This window comes from Lipotes vexillifer, unplaced genomic scaffold, assembly GCF_000442215.2.
Source record: "Lipotes vexillifer unplaced genomic scaffold, Lipotes_vexillifer_v1.1 scaffold474, whole genome shotgun sequence".
Lineage (NCBI taxonomy): Eukaryota > Metazoa > Chordata > Mammalia > Artiodactyla > Lipotidae > Lipotes > Lipotes vexillifer.
Window position 1 is genome coordinate 2,455,636 of NW_006772385.1, and position 15,066 is coordinate 2,470,701.

The following is a 15,066-nucleotide window of genomic DNA, read 5'->3' on the forward strand; positions in this document are numbered from 1 at the left end:
TGCTTCATTCATTAAGCTGTCATTCACTACAGAATTAGAGTTGGTGGAATTTGTGTTTTCAGTGCCTTATAGGTAATAGTGCTGGTGGAGTGGTTAAGGAGGAAACATTCCTGACTCCACTTCAGCAGCGTAGTGGGTGAGGACGAAAATTATATTCCCTGGAAGCTCAAGCCTAGCTTGAGAACTATTTTTCTAATTAAAAGACTGAGCATAGATTATGGATCCTTCAGAAAAAAATTAGAGCTGAAAAGGGAACCGTGAAATCATCTAATCTAACTTCTTCATTTTATAGAGGAAACTGAGGCTCAGCAAGGTAAGTGAGAGTTGGTGGTGGAGCCTAAATACTCTTGTTGGTCATAAAGGTTAGGTTTAACAGTATCTATCATCAGTTAGTACATCTGTATACATTACGAATTGACTGGGCATCTGTGGTCTGGCCTGGGGACTGAAACACCAATCACGAGTTTTTTCTATGGAAAAATGTACTTTGAATTTGAAATAAGCAAAATACATACAAACCTCTGGAACACAGCTTCTTCCTAAGTTGGGACCTGCCTAGAACTAAAGTTTTTCATAAATATGAGTTGATAAGCTGTTACCAACATAAGATCAATAGTTAGATGGGCTTAAATTAAAATTACTTCCTACATATATGCCTTAAAAGTACCTATTAGACTTAAAAATAGTTACTTCCCCAACTGGAGCAGTTCTGAATTGCTACAAAATGGAAACATGCTAGACCTAAATAAAACCTTTGAAACTGAGGAGATGTGCCCCTGTGAAAAATATCACCTTACTACACAGAGCACAAAAATAAAAGATTAGTTGCGTCTATCTGAAGAAAAGGGACACTAGAAAATAAAACCTCAACTACAATGAATGGCAAATCTCTTTTCAGAACAGAAGAGAAAGCAGTTATCTGAAGGGGCAGGAAGCTCAAATGGTGACAAAAAACACCAGTGGCACTCACAGTACCTGTGTTGCAAGTGTCCTTCATCAGTCGGCACCGATCTTTGACAGAAGAGGCACTCCTTCCTAGCGCCGCCCCTATTGTTGCCCAGTCATTGCCATGCTTTATCCGGAGCCTAAAACAAGAGTCTGCCAATCAGCATTTGGTTCAACTGTTTTCTCCCTTTTAATTTCATCATTTATTCTTCATTCTTCTTCTTCCCATTTGACTGGTTTGGAAGTTGTGGGCAGCAATACTTTGAGAGCCAAAGTTTGAAAGTGTGGCCTTTTTTTGGGGTCCACAGTTGTCTGTGGGTGAAAAAAAAACAGGCAGCAATTGCCTTTTTCCTGGGTCAGAGAAGAAATAAGTAACTTGGATATGTGTTCAAAAAAGACCAAATTTCCCCTCAGGTTATTGACACAATTTCCCAGGCAATCCCCAGATTTTTCCCTTTTGAGCACTGCCTAACAAGCTCTTCTCAGACACCTGAAACAGTTTCACAAGTCCTTATCACAAACAGGATCAGCCTTCGGGTTTTTTTTTCCATGATCCATACAATCCATTAACCCATACTTTATGGTCCCAAAATTATGTTTCCTGCAAAATAAGACTGTATAAGGTAGAGTCAGCCCAGACAGTCAGTGAAACATTTGCCAACTCGCCATTCTAAAGTAAGCCATTAGCACAACCCTGGTTTTGATCCTGGTGTGTAAGTTCCCCGGACTTACTCTTCAGGTCACCAAGAATGGCGATCTAATCTCTTTTGTAACCCCTATTAGCGGTCTAAGGACGCATTACACTTAGTTACTAACAACAAGAGAAGACAACTCATGGACATGGCTACTCTGTGCAGATATAGATTTGATAAGTTCTTTACATGGTCAACTATGCTTAACAGCAGGATTAAATTATACCAGTCTACCAAAAATCTCTTGACATTTTCAAAGTAAAACTTTAGAAAACACAAAATATTAAAAAAAATTAAAACACAACTATCAGAATTAATGAAAAAAAGAAAGTTAAACTTACTCCTTGAGTTTTTCAATTTCTTCAGGTGTGTATCTAGAAATTTAAAGAAAATTTTAAAAGATCAATTAAACAAAGAATGCTAAAAAACAATAAAAATCAGAATTTCACTTAGGGAGCCAAATGTTAAGTCACTTAGCATATTGATAACATTTTTAAAGTAATCAATTTCAAAGTAGATGAATAAAAATCAAAATTAATGCCTCTATTAAAAAAAACCCCAACAAATACTTTAAGCTATAATAAAAGTGAGCACTGTAACAATTTTCTCTAGGAAAATTCAACATTTAAAACATATTTTCTCCTATGCTGCCTAACTCTTGCGTTATTTCAAGTTAGGTTCAGGTACTCTAATATCATAGCTATTCTGAAAGACTTATGGATGACATGGTAAACTGGAGCTAAAAAGAAAATCTATGGTCAATTCTCACAAGTCACTGAAGAATTTTAAGTTCTCTTTATTTTCTCTACCCATGCACGGACAACTGACATATTCTTGCTCCATGTAAAGGCTTTCTTTTTAGTGGGTAAGTACTCAATATAGCCAATGCAATGTTCTTTTTAAAAGCAGTATCTAGAAAGCCACACTACTACCACCTAAAACTCCCAGAGAGAAATTTAAAATATGTCAACAACACCATATTATCATTTCATTGAAGATATGATGGCTTCCCATAGATATTACCGATATATAATATTGGTAATTATATCCAGAAATTTATATATCCAGAAATTTATTATATCCAGAAATTTATTTTCTACTCTGGTTTTATTAAAAAAAAACCCAAAAGAAGTCACTGACCTAGGAAATGTTATGCTACAGAAATGAATAGGAAAAATGTTACCAATGAATTTAGAGTTCTTTTTACACTTCCTAATCTTTAACCACTACTATACTTTTTATAATGTTACTTTACTGCAAAGCAGACTTTGATGTATTAAGTCAGCTAAGTCTTAAATCTATATAAAGTAATTTCGATTCTAATTTCTAAAAGAGGCCTTATTGTAATGAGGTTTCGCTGTATTTACAAAATGGACCTAGAGAATAAAAATACTAACATCACTCAACAGTAATTCATAACTATCTCCAATTAAGGCTTTGATCATAATTTTATTAAAAAAAAAGTTCCTTAAATATTTCCCCTAAATTACATGAAAACATGCAGCATTACAAGTTTTCATACTTTCCCACATGGTTTCTGTCATCATACATGCGAAGCACTCTTCTATAAACTGCAAACAAAGGCCGGTTCAGACCCCATGCTATAGTCCTGTAGAAATCTTTTCTTTCGTCTTTTGACATCTCAAAGATGATTTCTGTAGCATCTTTTATTCCGCGTGCCTAAATGGGTTACATTTCTTTTATTTAGGGATTTCTGATAAAATGCATATGGATATACTATGCTTTTTAAAAGTTTTTTTAATGTTAAAATCATCAATGGCATTTAGAAAAATAACATATTGATAATTCATTAATAAGTCAAATATAAAGTTTAAAATGCTGCAAGAGATAATACAATGATACTTAAATATTTCAAAAATAAGTTGTATATAATTCAATAAAGTCCTGCCAACCCCTTTTAAAATTACAAAAAATTAAATCTAAATAAAGTAGAAAAGGAAGAAATCATAAGAACAAAATTAATATAATCAAATCAAGAGTAGAAAGTATGAGCAATGCTAAAAACTGGTTCTTTGAAAAGATCCATGAGACTAAATAAGAACAAAAAGATAAACTTATGGCAAAACTTAAAAAAAAAAAAAAGGACAAAACAATACTAGAGATGAAAAATGGCGCCTAAGGAGAGATGCTACAGCGATTAGATAGTTGAACATTATGAAAACTTTATGACAATAAATTTGAAAACTTATATAAATGTATGATTTCCTAGAAAAAGTCAACTTACCAAATGACTCAGGAAGAGAAAGAAAATCTAATAAATACAGACCATGAAGAAAATTTAATCAGTTATTAATAATTTTCCCACAATGAAAACACCAGGCCAAGATGATTTTACAGGTAAATCCTACCAAACAATTAAGAGAAACATAATTCTGATTTCAAACTATCCTAAAGATAAAAAGGGGGTGGGACTTCCCTGGTGGCACAGTGGTTGGGAGTCCACCTGCCAAAGCAAGGACATGGGTTCGAGCCCTGGTCTGGGAAGATCCCCACATGCTGCAGAGCAACTAAGCCCGTGTGCCACAACTACTGAGCCTGCGTTCTAGAGCCCATGAGCCACAACTACTGAGCCCGCGTGCCACAACTACTGAAGCCTGCACACCTAGAGCCCGTGCTCCGCAACAAGAGAAGCCACCGCAATGAGAAGCCTGAGCACTGCAACGAAGAGGAGCCCCCACTTGCCGCAACTAGATAAAGCCCACGCACAGTAACAAAGACCTAACGCAGCCAAAAATAAAAATAGATAAATTTATTAAAAAAAAAAAGATAAAAATCGGGGACAATTCCCCACTCATTTGATTAGGCTAGCATAATCTCAATAGCAAAACCAGACAAGGGGAGTTTCAGAAAAGATCTTCTGGGCCAAGCTCATTCATTAAAATAGATCCCCCAAATCCTCAAAATATTTTAGCACACTGAACTCAGTAATGTATAAAAAGGTTAATAATCAATGCAAAAAGTAAGCTTACTCCAGGAATATGAGTTTGTATTAATTTCAGAAAAATTAGCAATAAATCACATAAGATTTATGGGAAAAAAGTAAAATCTCAATAGGTATGGAAAGAGCAATCATAAAATCCAACATTCAAAAAGCATAAAGATTGTAATAATTATAAACAGAGTATAACCTTTAAATATTGTAAATCACTATGTATACCTGAAACTTACATAATATTGTACATCAACTATACCCCAATTTTAAAAAAGCATAAAGATTAGAAAAGAATCATTTACAGATGTTATATATGTAGAAACCCAAACATCTATAATCAAAAATTATTTAAGAGTACTTAGCAAGAATGCTGGTTACAAAATCAATGAAGTCACTTGTATTTCTAGACAAAGCGCATAAAAAATCTTTTAAAATTCCCACTAATAATAGCATCAAAATTAAAAAAGCATTAAGACTAAATCTTAGGCAAGTTATGCAATTCCTTTATGGAGCAAACATAAAACTATCAACTGACATTAAAGAGGAACTAATTAAAATGGAGAGCTATAAAATGTTCTTCAAGAGGAAGTCAGAATATTACAAAGATGTTAATGGTTAATTCCCTTCAAATTGATTCAGATTCAATGTAGTTCCAATAAAAATTCCAACAGTTTTTCATTCTTTGCAGGTTGATTCTAAATTTATAATGGAAGAGCAAAGGGCCAAGAACAGCCAAGACACTCATGAAGAGACCTGCCCCATCAGATATTGGGACTTCTGAAGACAGAGCTGTACTGGTGCAGGTATGAAACTGAACCTAAGAACAAATTAGAAAACCTAGAAACATATCTGTGGAAGTCTGAGTAGGACAGAATGGATATTGTAGACTGGGAAAAGACTGACATTCTCTAATGATGCTGGGACAATTATCATCCATATAAAACAAAACAAAACAAAAACAACCACAACCTAATAACACTGAAACCCTAACTCATACCCACAGGAAAAAAAATCAGTGTGAAAGGCAAAACTATATATGTGAGAGTATCTTTATGCCCTTGAGGCAGGGGAAGATTTCTTAAACAAGCATGGAAAAACACATAAGTAAAAAGATGATAATTTTGAAATTGGAATTAAGAATCTTCTTTCATCAAATCATACCTAGAGAGAAGGAAAAGACAGGCCACTAAATTGGGACAAGATATCTGTAACACAACCAAAACACCATTAGTATCCAGCATACATTAAGAACGTCACAAAAATTAAAAAGATAAACCACCCCACAGAAAAAACTGATAAAAGACACAAACAGGAATTTCAAAGAGGAAACACAAATGGCCAACAAGCATATAAAAATATGTAATCAGAGAAATAAAAATTAAATCCATAATAAAATACTATTTACACCCAAAAGATCTGCACAAATTAATAGCAAAAAACTAAAAAGAACCCAAATGACCATTAACTGTGGAACGTGTAACTTATGGTATATATATATTTGCATGATGAAAGCTAAAAAAAAAAATCAACAGGGGATGGGTCTCAAAATCACAATATTGAACAAAAGAAGCCAGTTACAGAATACCCAGAGAATGAATCAACTTATGTAAATTTCTAACAGGTAAAATTACACTGATATGCATTTTAAACACTCTTCTGAATGTATTAAACTTCACAGTAGAAACTTTAAAATTTCAGAATCTTTTCTAAAATTGTTTTACGCAGTTTCAATTCTGCAAACAATTAAACCTAAATATTTACAAGTACCTACAGGCAAGGCACTGTGTTGTGGGATGATATTATAGTGAGATGAAAAGATCTTTCTGCCCTTTTTTTTGTTGTTGCTTGTGACAATACCTTATCCTTTTACCCAAAATATGAAATATATGACACCTAATTAATTGGTTTAAAAATAGCTCCACAATGTTCCTGTAAGAGCACCACATAATGAAAATCACAATCAAAAATCAAAATCAAACAAATTAGCTTTTCCCAAGATCAGTACATCTTTTTGGACATTTCCTATTTCTGACAATTCTATCATCACTCTCCCAAACATCCTCAATTTTTAAAAAAACGTTTAATTATTCCCACTCCTCATTTTCCTTCTTCACCAATATTCAGTCACTAGGCTTCCTTAGAGACTATTTGCTTATCTGCCTTTCCCTGCCAATTCTATTTCAACTACCGTAAAGTCCTTACTACTCTCTCCTGGTCACCTGAAATGGGTATCTAAAAGTCTTAATCATAAAGCTGAAAGAGTCCTTGGAAATCATCTACTCCAATCTCTTACACAAGAAACCAGCTTCTTAATTCCCCAAATTCAGTTTGTTTACCAATTCGTTGCTGCCTTATCTAAACCTGTAGCATTTTTCCAATTTTAACTTAAGTGTCTGTGATCAGTGGACAACTTTTAATACACTTCTAGATACATTTCAATGGTCACTATATTTCTGTTTCTCTTAAAACAATTAGCTTGGTGGGAAGGATCTTTCTTTACTTATAAAGAATTAAAAGTTTTTTACTCTTTATAATTTATAAAGTGCAGTTTGGGAGGAGTGCAGCTTAAAATTAAGCTTAAGAACATGGACATTCTAGGCAGCAGTGTATTTAAAATAGTAAAAAATTGTACATAAACTAAGTATCAAACAATAGGAGAATAGTTAAATAAACTCTGTACACTTCCCATTCCCAAACAATTGGTAATGGCCTCCATTTCAAACATGCACTATTTGAACATAACTCCATTACTGGGATGGTCAGCAAGTCTCTGGAAAGATTTCCTTGAGAAGGACACAGATCTACCCGACCAAACTCTCCCTAAACTGAGTTACCAGCTCTTCTCATTTCTTATAGGATAGAATTCTAATTCTTTGGTCTGGACTTCAAAGCCCAAGTTCTAGAAGCTAATTATCTTGGTTCGGGTTAAAGGGGTTAATTTAACATACTCTGTGTTTGAACTCTGAATCCTCGACGCTCATCATTTACTTATGCTGTTCCCTCCAGCCCTACTCTACCCCTAACTCCCACCCCTTTCTTTAAAACTCAGCTCAAATCCTGCTCTTCCAAATATTTTCCATAACTGTCCTAACCCTGAGAATAAACTCTTCCTTCTTTGTTCTCATGCAGAATCAACAGCATGTTATCACTTGCAGGGTACAGAGCCTTATATCATTCTTCACCTGTTTTCAGAATTTCCACATGGACTGTTGGCAGGCATTTGAAAGCCAACACTATTTGTTAAAGCAATTCACATTTCTAGTGCTTCAAAAATTCTGTTTTCATCAGACATTTAATGAAGAGGATGACTAAGGTAACAGGATATAAGCCTGAATATGAAAATGAACTAAAATTTTTTTTTAAAGGGGAAAGACTAGTGTGATGTCATAAACTCATTCAAAGAAGATGCATATCTTAGACTTTACACAACATAAATTTAAACCTTAATTTATAGGCTGCTTGAAAAGATGGGGCTTTAAGATTCTAAGAGGCTATTAAAATTCTGCCTAAACTTCAGGGTATTAACTAAAGCAATAAAGCTATTTTAAACTGAGAATTCAAAATGTGCTTAAAAATATAATCATACAACTGAGAATTATTAATCTACAACATATTGGCCAGTCATCCATTACATAATTACTGAAAAGCTCCTAAGTAGTATATACAAAATGCTGCTTTGATATTTTTTGCAATTGGCGATGAAAAAATTAGTGAAACAAAAAAATATGCCATAAGATACCTTCAAATAGCGTTCAATATTGTTCATCAAAATATCAATTTCTTCCTTGGACCACATCCCCTGCTTCCATTTATGTCCTTTAAAAGAAAACAAGTAATGCTATAGAAAATATTATTCCTTGAGAGGAATAAAATGTAGCTAATTTAATGTCTCACTCATCTGAAATCTGAAAAATCCCCAGGTGAAGTTGCTTTTGTGACCTCTGGTTTTTAAGAAAGAATACATTTGACCCTACTAAATAGAGATAATGATAAGTAAAAGATTCATAAAAAATATTACTTCCTCTTAGTTACATCTCTTATCCTTTCAGCAGTATAGGATTTATAAGTACAAAAGCCAAATCACCCTCAAAACTTTCTGAAAAATTTCTCGTCAAAAATAAATTTTATGGGCAAAAAAAACATGTATGAAAGATTCTAGGACAAGGTAAACAAATTGGATACCAAGTGAATAATTTATTCTTAATGAGTACTTACTGTACAGTGGTTGAAAACAATCAATTTACTTACTTTTTGTTTCCTTTCCTTACTTCAGAGTGGCATATACACAACCTCCACTTTGTTGTAGTAACTTCCTAGCAATCCTTATGAGCTCAGCAGCACTATAAACACTGTTACTTTAAACCTCTAAGCCACTTATCAGACCAAAGTTAGTAGCAGAACTTTGAAAAAAGGCTTGACTTCCTACTCCCATAAGCAATAACTGAATTGTCTTTTAAATGACACCACTGTGCATCTGTTTATAACCTACTTCATATCACAGAACTAATGATCAATGATTGAAAAATGAATATTGGTTTCATGGTCCCATTCAGAGCCAAATTTAATTCAATTAGAAAGGCTCAATTACTGTAACTACTCAACCATAATTATGAAGGCCCAACTCAGAATCCTTATGACTACAAGCTCTTCTTTATGTCCATTTTTTCTACTGGACACTAAAATTCACAGTATCTCTTACCTTTGTTAGTTAGAGAATCCTTATCTTCTTTAGTTGTAAACCATGCTTGGCTAACTGCTGAAACCTCCTCATTACCCAAGGGAGATATGTCATCTAGTTGCTCATTCTGTAGAATCTTGAAAAGGTAAAAGAGAAAAAAAAAGTAGCAGCCTGATTTAATACCCAACCCGATTCATCTTTGTTTGTAATGCTAAGTACTATAAAACTCTAATAATGTGAAATCCATTTGTTTTAGATATAATAAAATTATATTGAATTTATAAAAATATTTTCTTGTTCTTTTAATAAGACATTATGAAAACAAAACTATTTGCATTAACAAAATATGACCTTCATTTAAGCAAGTAAGTCAGTACTAGCAGCTTGAATTTTAGAGAATATTGGCTACGATTCCATTAAGCATTTAAATTAATACAGGATACTCAAAGCCATTTGTATATTTATATATGTAAAACAAACTCATATATAAAATAAAATGGAAATGCTGGGGTTGATGTCATGATTATTCATGTCCTCACAGGTAGTTTGCTACCTAAATATATAGTCCTCTGTAATGTAATCTGTTGCTAAATCTAAAGGATTAACAGGCTAACTCAAAAGATGTTCCTGCAAAATCATGATCTGCTTATTGTTTACTGACAACTTTGTTTTAGCCAACCTCTAGAGCTGATTCCTACCCTCCTTAATGTACCTTCTTTCAAAGAACTATATGGTACTACTTTCTATTATTATTGCAGTAAAACAGTCTGTATGAGAAATGTGTAGTTAAAAAATAAGCTTTATTGAGATACAATTCACACATCATAAAATTCACCCTTTAAAGTATACAATTCAGTGGCTTTCAGTATATTTATGAAGCTATCACCAGGTACATTTTCTTTTGTTGTTTTTTTTAAATTTATGTATTTTATTTATTTATTTTTTGCTGCGCTGGGTCTTTGTTGCTGTGCACGGGCTTTTTCTAGTTGTGGCAAGCCGGGGCTACTCTTCGTTGTGGTGCGTGGACTTCTCATTGCGGTGGCTTCTCTTGTTGCAAAGCATGGGCTCTAGGCACACAGGCTTCAGTAGTTGTGGCAGGCAGGCTCAGTAGTTGTGGCTTGTGGGCTCTAGAACCCAGGCTCAGTAGTTGTGGCGCACGGGCTTAGTTGCTCCGCGGCATGGGGGATCTTCCCGGACCAGGGCTCGAACCCCTGCCCCCTGCATTGGCAGGTGGATTCTCAACCACTGCGCCACCAGGGAAGCTCACCAGGTACATTTTCAATTAAGGACATACCTAATCCAGCAAATTCTGCAGGAACAAAGCTGTTTTTAAGAGACTTGGCCTTGAGCTAAAGAGAGCTATAGGGTAAGTGAAGAGGATTTAGCAAAAGTGCTACCATATCAGGTATGAACCTATTATAGGCAGACCAGGATAAGGGGGAGAGTCACATGCCCAGTGACCACTCAACCCAGTTTTGTCTCTGGATTGGATCAACTACTAACCTATGTCACTTTCCGGAGGTAAGTCCTAACAAAGTTTGAACTGTGTTTTGAGTAGGCAGAAACTGGATCTCTACTTTCAAGAAGATATGAAACCCATCTCACTTCGAAAACAGAGAAACTGTCCATGAACAATCAAAGCACAGTGAGGAGAAGAGCCATGCCTCTACTGTCACCTACTTTATTTTTATATTTGGTGGTAATGAATATTTTGTATTTATAAAAATGTTGTTTTTTTAAAACCATAGGCGAAAGCTAGAAATCACTGGAACAGACATGAAAAGTTTTATAACCCTGTATTTATGCATCATACATTTTAGATCTTTTTCTTTTAAAGATTAAGAGGACTTTATAAAGCTGAGAATTGAGACAGACTAGACAGATGATATCCAAGGCCTCTTATATTATGAAGATAACAATTCTGTAAGATTTGACACAGGAGTTATTCATCAAGGGCAATACACAGACCTATCAAAAGACCTTGATACATATAATACCTACTTTTAAGAAATGTAATGTAGAAAATATCCTGAGATGATCTCTTATATTAATTAGTTCATTAAAAGAATAAAATCACCACTTTCCAAAGTGAGTCTAAATATACAGCAAAGCCCACTCTATGAATCTCACAAATAAACCTGTCATGCCAATTAATCGCTGTCTTTGGGCAAACACTTAATGCCTTATGGCTCAAATTTTTCTGAAGAAGACTTACAATTATTACTTAAACCATATAATGTTAAACAGGAAAAGCCGTGAAATGAAGTAAATAATTATTAAATTTTAGTAGCAATATTCAGCACTGTCAATAAAAGTGAGTATAGAAGGAGACTTAGGTACCTGAAAGGCTATCTATCTATACTTAGTAGTAAGTTTAGTAATAAGTATTTTAGTATAGTAAATAGTAATAAGTTTTATAGTATTTTACCCCCATTTTTCACTATTTTATACATAAATCTTTTAAAGTTACTCAGGCTTTATTAGAATGCTGTTGCTTTCTAAATGAAGCCTTTTTGAGTTGGTTGTAGGGTTTCCTATCTGTAACATATACAGGCTTAGAAATCTAAAAATAAGTATTTCATTCACTAAACACTTCTTGCAACCACAAAGTACTACATACATTGGGAAGTTTTTAATTTCTAATTGTTTTTCAAGCTTGTCCCACCAGTGGAATGAGGGAAGGGGCATTAGCTACTAAACTACGTGAAATAACTACACCTAGACTGACACAAAAGGGCACAGCAAAAAGCACACTATTTCTGAACTTCTAACTGTGCTGACTTTCACTCCCAACCTAATATTAATCTTATTAAAAAATTTAGAAATTATTAATTACTTCGTTCATTAAAATGGTAATAACAAACCAAGAGGTTAATATTAAATTGTAATTCATTGGGCTTCCCCGGTGGCGCAGTGGTTGAGAGCCCGCCTGCCAATGCAGGGGACAAGGGTTCGTGCCCCGGTCCAGGAAGATCCCACATGACGCGGAGCGGCTTGGCCCGTGAGCCATGGCCACCGGGCCTGCGCGTCCGAAGCCTGTGCTCCGCAACGGGAGAGGCCACAACAGTGAGAGGCCCACACACCGTAAAAAAAAAAAAAAAGGAATTCATTAAGTCTTCCGAAATAATCCAAACAAAACCGTATAACTTGTGTAACTAGCACTGCTACTGCTCAATCTTATAACTAGGTTGTAAACCAAATCACACATATGTATATAGTTATTTTCAATGTGCTAAAAATGGAATGGAAGTGAGACTACATAGTCTTTGAATCTGAAATGAATTTGACAAGACCCATTTTGAAGAAAGAATGTGCCCTATTATTTCTGAGGGTTCAGAAAAAAAATTCTGTCCAAATTCCCACTGAAACCCAAGAGTAGATTATGAGATCTCCAGATCTGGCTCAAAGCTGTTTGAAGCATTTTGGAGACTTGCTTCTCTGGAAATCCTGTCATTCTGGAACCACTCTGAAGCTCCCCACTGCAAACCATTCACAGTACACCTACCTGAGATGTCCTTAGTCCCTGATGTTACATATCAACTTGTAACTACTTTACTTCTTAACTGAAGGGTCATTGTGATGCTTCACATACGAAAAATAATGGTACAATGTCTACTGTCTACTTAAAAGTATTTTATTAAATGAAAAGATGAAGCAAAAGGACAAGCTAGTAAAAAGAAAGGACAATCAGCCAGAAATAAACTTACAAGTAAAATATATTTAAGCTGCTGGTTACTGAAGACAGCAAAGAATTCTGATTACTTTTTTTTTTTCATGAGACAAATACAGAAGTTCATGTAGGAAAAAGGGCTAATTATTATTTAACCTCTTAACATGCGGTAAAATGTATCTAGTCCTACAGGCACCAAAAGAAACTACCTTAACTACAAATGTTATAAATTCTATTGTTGCTTATAATTCTGAGACTCACATATGTGGGGACTGGAAATCTCAATGAATAAGTCCAACCTCTGTTCTATGGTTGCTCCTTTGTCAGACAGAATATATTCTCATCCTTTTATCACCTAAAGTATGTGTAAAGGATAATCTTCTTGTATCCAGTAAAAAGACTTACTATACCTGGATCTGTGTCACAGTTCCCTCAGTAATCTCATCATCTGCCACCTCTGTGGTTGCAGTCATGGTCACCTCAAAGCTCTGATCATTTTCTGAAACTTCAAGAAAAAGAACAGTTCAACTCCAGAATAATAATGGCAGCTTCTAATTATTAAAAAATATACCCAAGGAACAAGTATGTGATCATCTAATTTCTTAACATATTCCTTGCCAATATATCTACACATATGTGTGTGTGTGTGTATGTATACATTCATATACATATATTTGCTTAACAAATATCTACCGTGCACCTAATACATGCTAGGCATTGTTCTCGGCAACAATAAACAAAAAACCAAAAATTCTGCCTTCACGGCACTTATAGCCTAGGGGGAAAGATACAAAATGAACACGATATTATGCTGGAGAAGTATTAAGGAGAAAAAATAAAGTATGAAAGGAAATGTGTTGGGAGTGGGGGGGAGTGTTTGAATTTTAGATAGGAGGCCAGGAAAAGTTACCAACACTTGGACTTTATCCATAAAGTCCATATATCATATGCCATGCAGGTATATTGAGGAAAAGCACTTCAGGCATATGGAAAGCCAAGTGCAACAAGGCTCTGAGATGAGGGCCTGCCTAGATTGTCCATAGGAACAGCAAGGAGGACAGTGTAGCTGGCCAGAGCAGACCAATCAAGATACTGTGTGGGGACTCACAGACCACTGTAAAGACTTTGGCTTTAACTCTCTTCCAATAGGTTGACCATTGGAAGATTTAGAGTAGAGGAGTGGTATAAACTGAGCTTTATTTTAATAGGATCTCTCTGGCTGCTAAGGGGAAAATAGACTGAAGGGCAGCACAGGCTGGAGGGAAATCAGTGAAGAAGCTAATTCAATAATCTAGGTAAGAGAGGTCAGTGGCTTGGACTAGAGTGAAAGCAAGTGAGGGTGATAAGAAGTAGTTCAAATTGTGGATACGTTTTGATGGTAGAGCCAATAGGATGTGTGGATAAACCAAATATGAAAGTGAAAAGTCAACGATGGAATTAAATTTTTTTATCTGAGCTACTGGAAGAATGTACCTGCCATTAATGAGATGGGGAAGATTGTAGGAGAAGCAAGTTTAAAAATGTAGGACGTTTCAGGGGCTCAGATTTGAACATATTCGTTTGAGAGCCACTAAACCTCGAGAGTCAAGAGAAGTCTGGACTGGAATAAATCTGGGAGTCATTATCAGAGACAGGACTTAAAACCATGAATTCAAGGGAGTGAGTAAAAATGGAAAAAAGAAGCAATCTAAGAACTGAGTCCTGGGGCACTCCACATTTAGAGGTTGTGGAGACGTGGACAAGTCAGCATAAGAGACTAAGAAGGAATGGACAGAGAGAAAACTAGAGAAATGTCTTCCCTGGAAGCCAAGTGACAAAATGTTTCAGGGAGAAGGGAGTGATAAAATTGTTGAAAATTGTCAGCAGATCAAGTAAGACAAAGACTAAAAAGATCACCATTGGATTTGGCAACAAGAAAGTCTCTGGAAAAAACTAAAAAGAAGAAAAAAAAGAAAGTGTTTGGAGACATGGGGAGAACAGTTCTGGTGTAGTGATAGAGGTGAAAGACTGACTGGAGTGGGCTTACGGAACAAGGGAAGAAGAAACGGAGGCAATTCTTCCAAGGAACTCTGCTCTAAAGGGAAGGAGAGAAATTGGATGGGAGCCCAAAGTGGGCTAACAGGACGTT

At 35.2% G+C, this 15,066-nt stretch overlaps 1 protein-coding gene across 2 annotated transcripts in view; it reads right to left on the reverse strand.

Moving 5' to 3' along the window:
* The window catches only part of DMTF1 (cyclin D binding myb like transcription factor 1), a 43,175-nt gene that overhangs the window by 12,000 nt on the left and 16,109 nt on the right, over positions 1–15,066 (reverse strand). For both annotated transcript variants that reach the window (XM_007447472.1, XM_007447471.1), the window contains 6 exons: positions 13,349–13,443; positions 9,290–9,404; positions 8,330–8,406; positions 3,160–3,317; positions 1,979–2,011; positions 976–1,085 (listed from right to left, as the gene is read on the reverse strand). In XM_007447472.1, coding sequence (XP_007447534.1) covers positions 976–1,085; positions 1,979–2,011; positions 3,160–3,317; positions 8,330–8,406; positions 9,290–9,404; positions 13,349–13,411 — 556 coding nt within the window. In that variant the 5' untranslated portion in view covers positions 13,412–13,443. The remainder of the gene's footprint in view (positions 1–975; positions 1,086–1,978; positions 2,012–3,159; positions 3,318–8,329; positions 8,407–9,289; positions 9,405–13,348; positions 13,444–15,066) is intronic.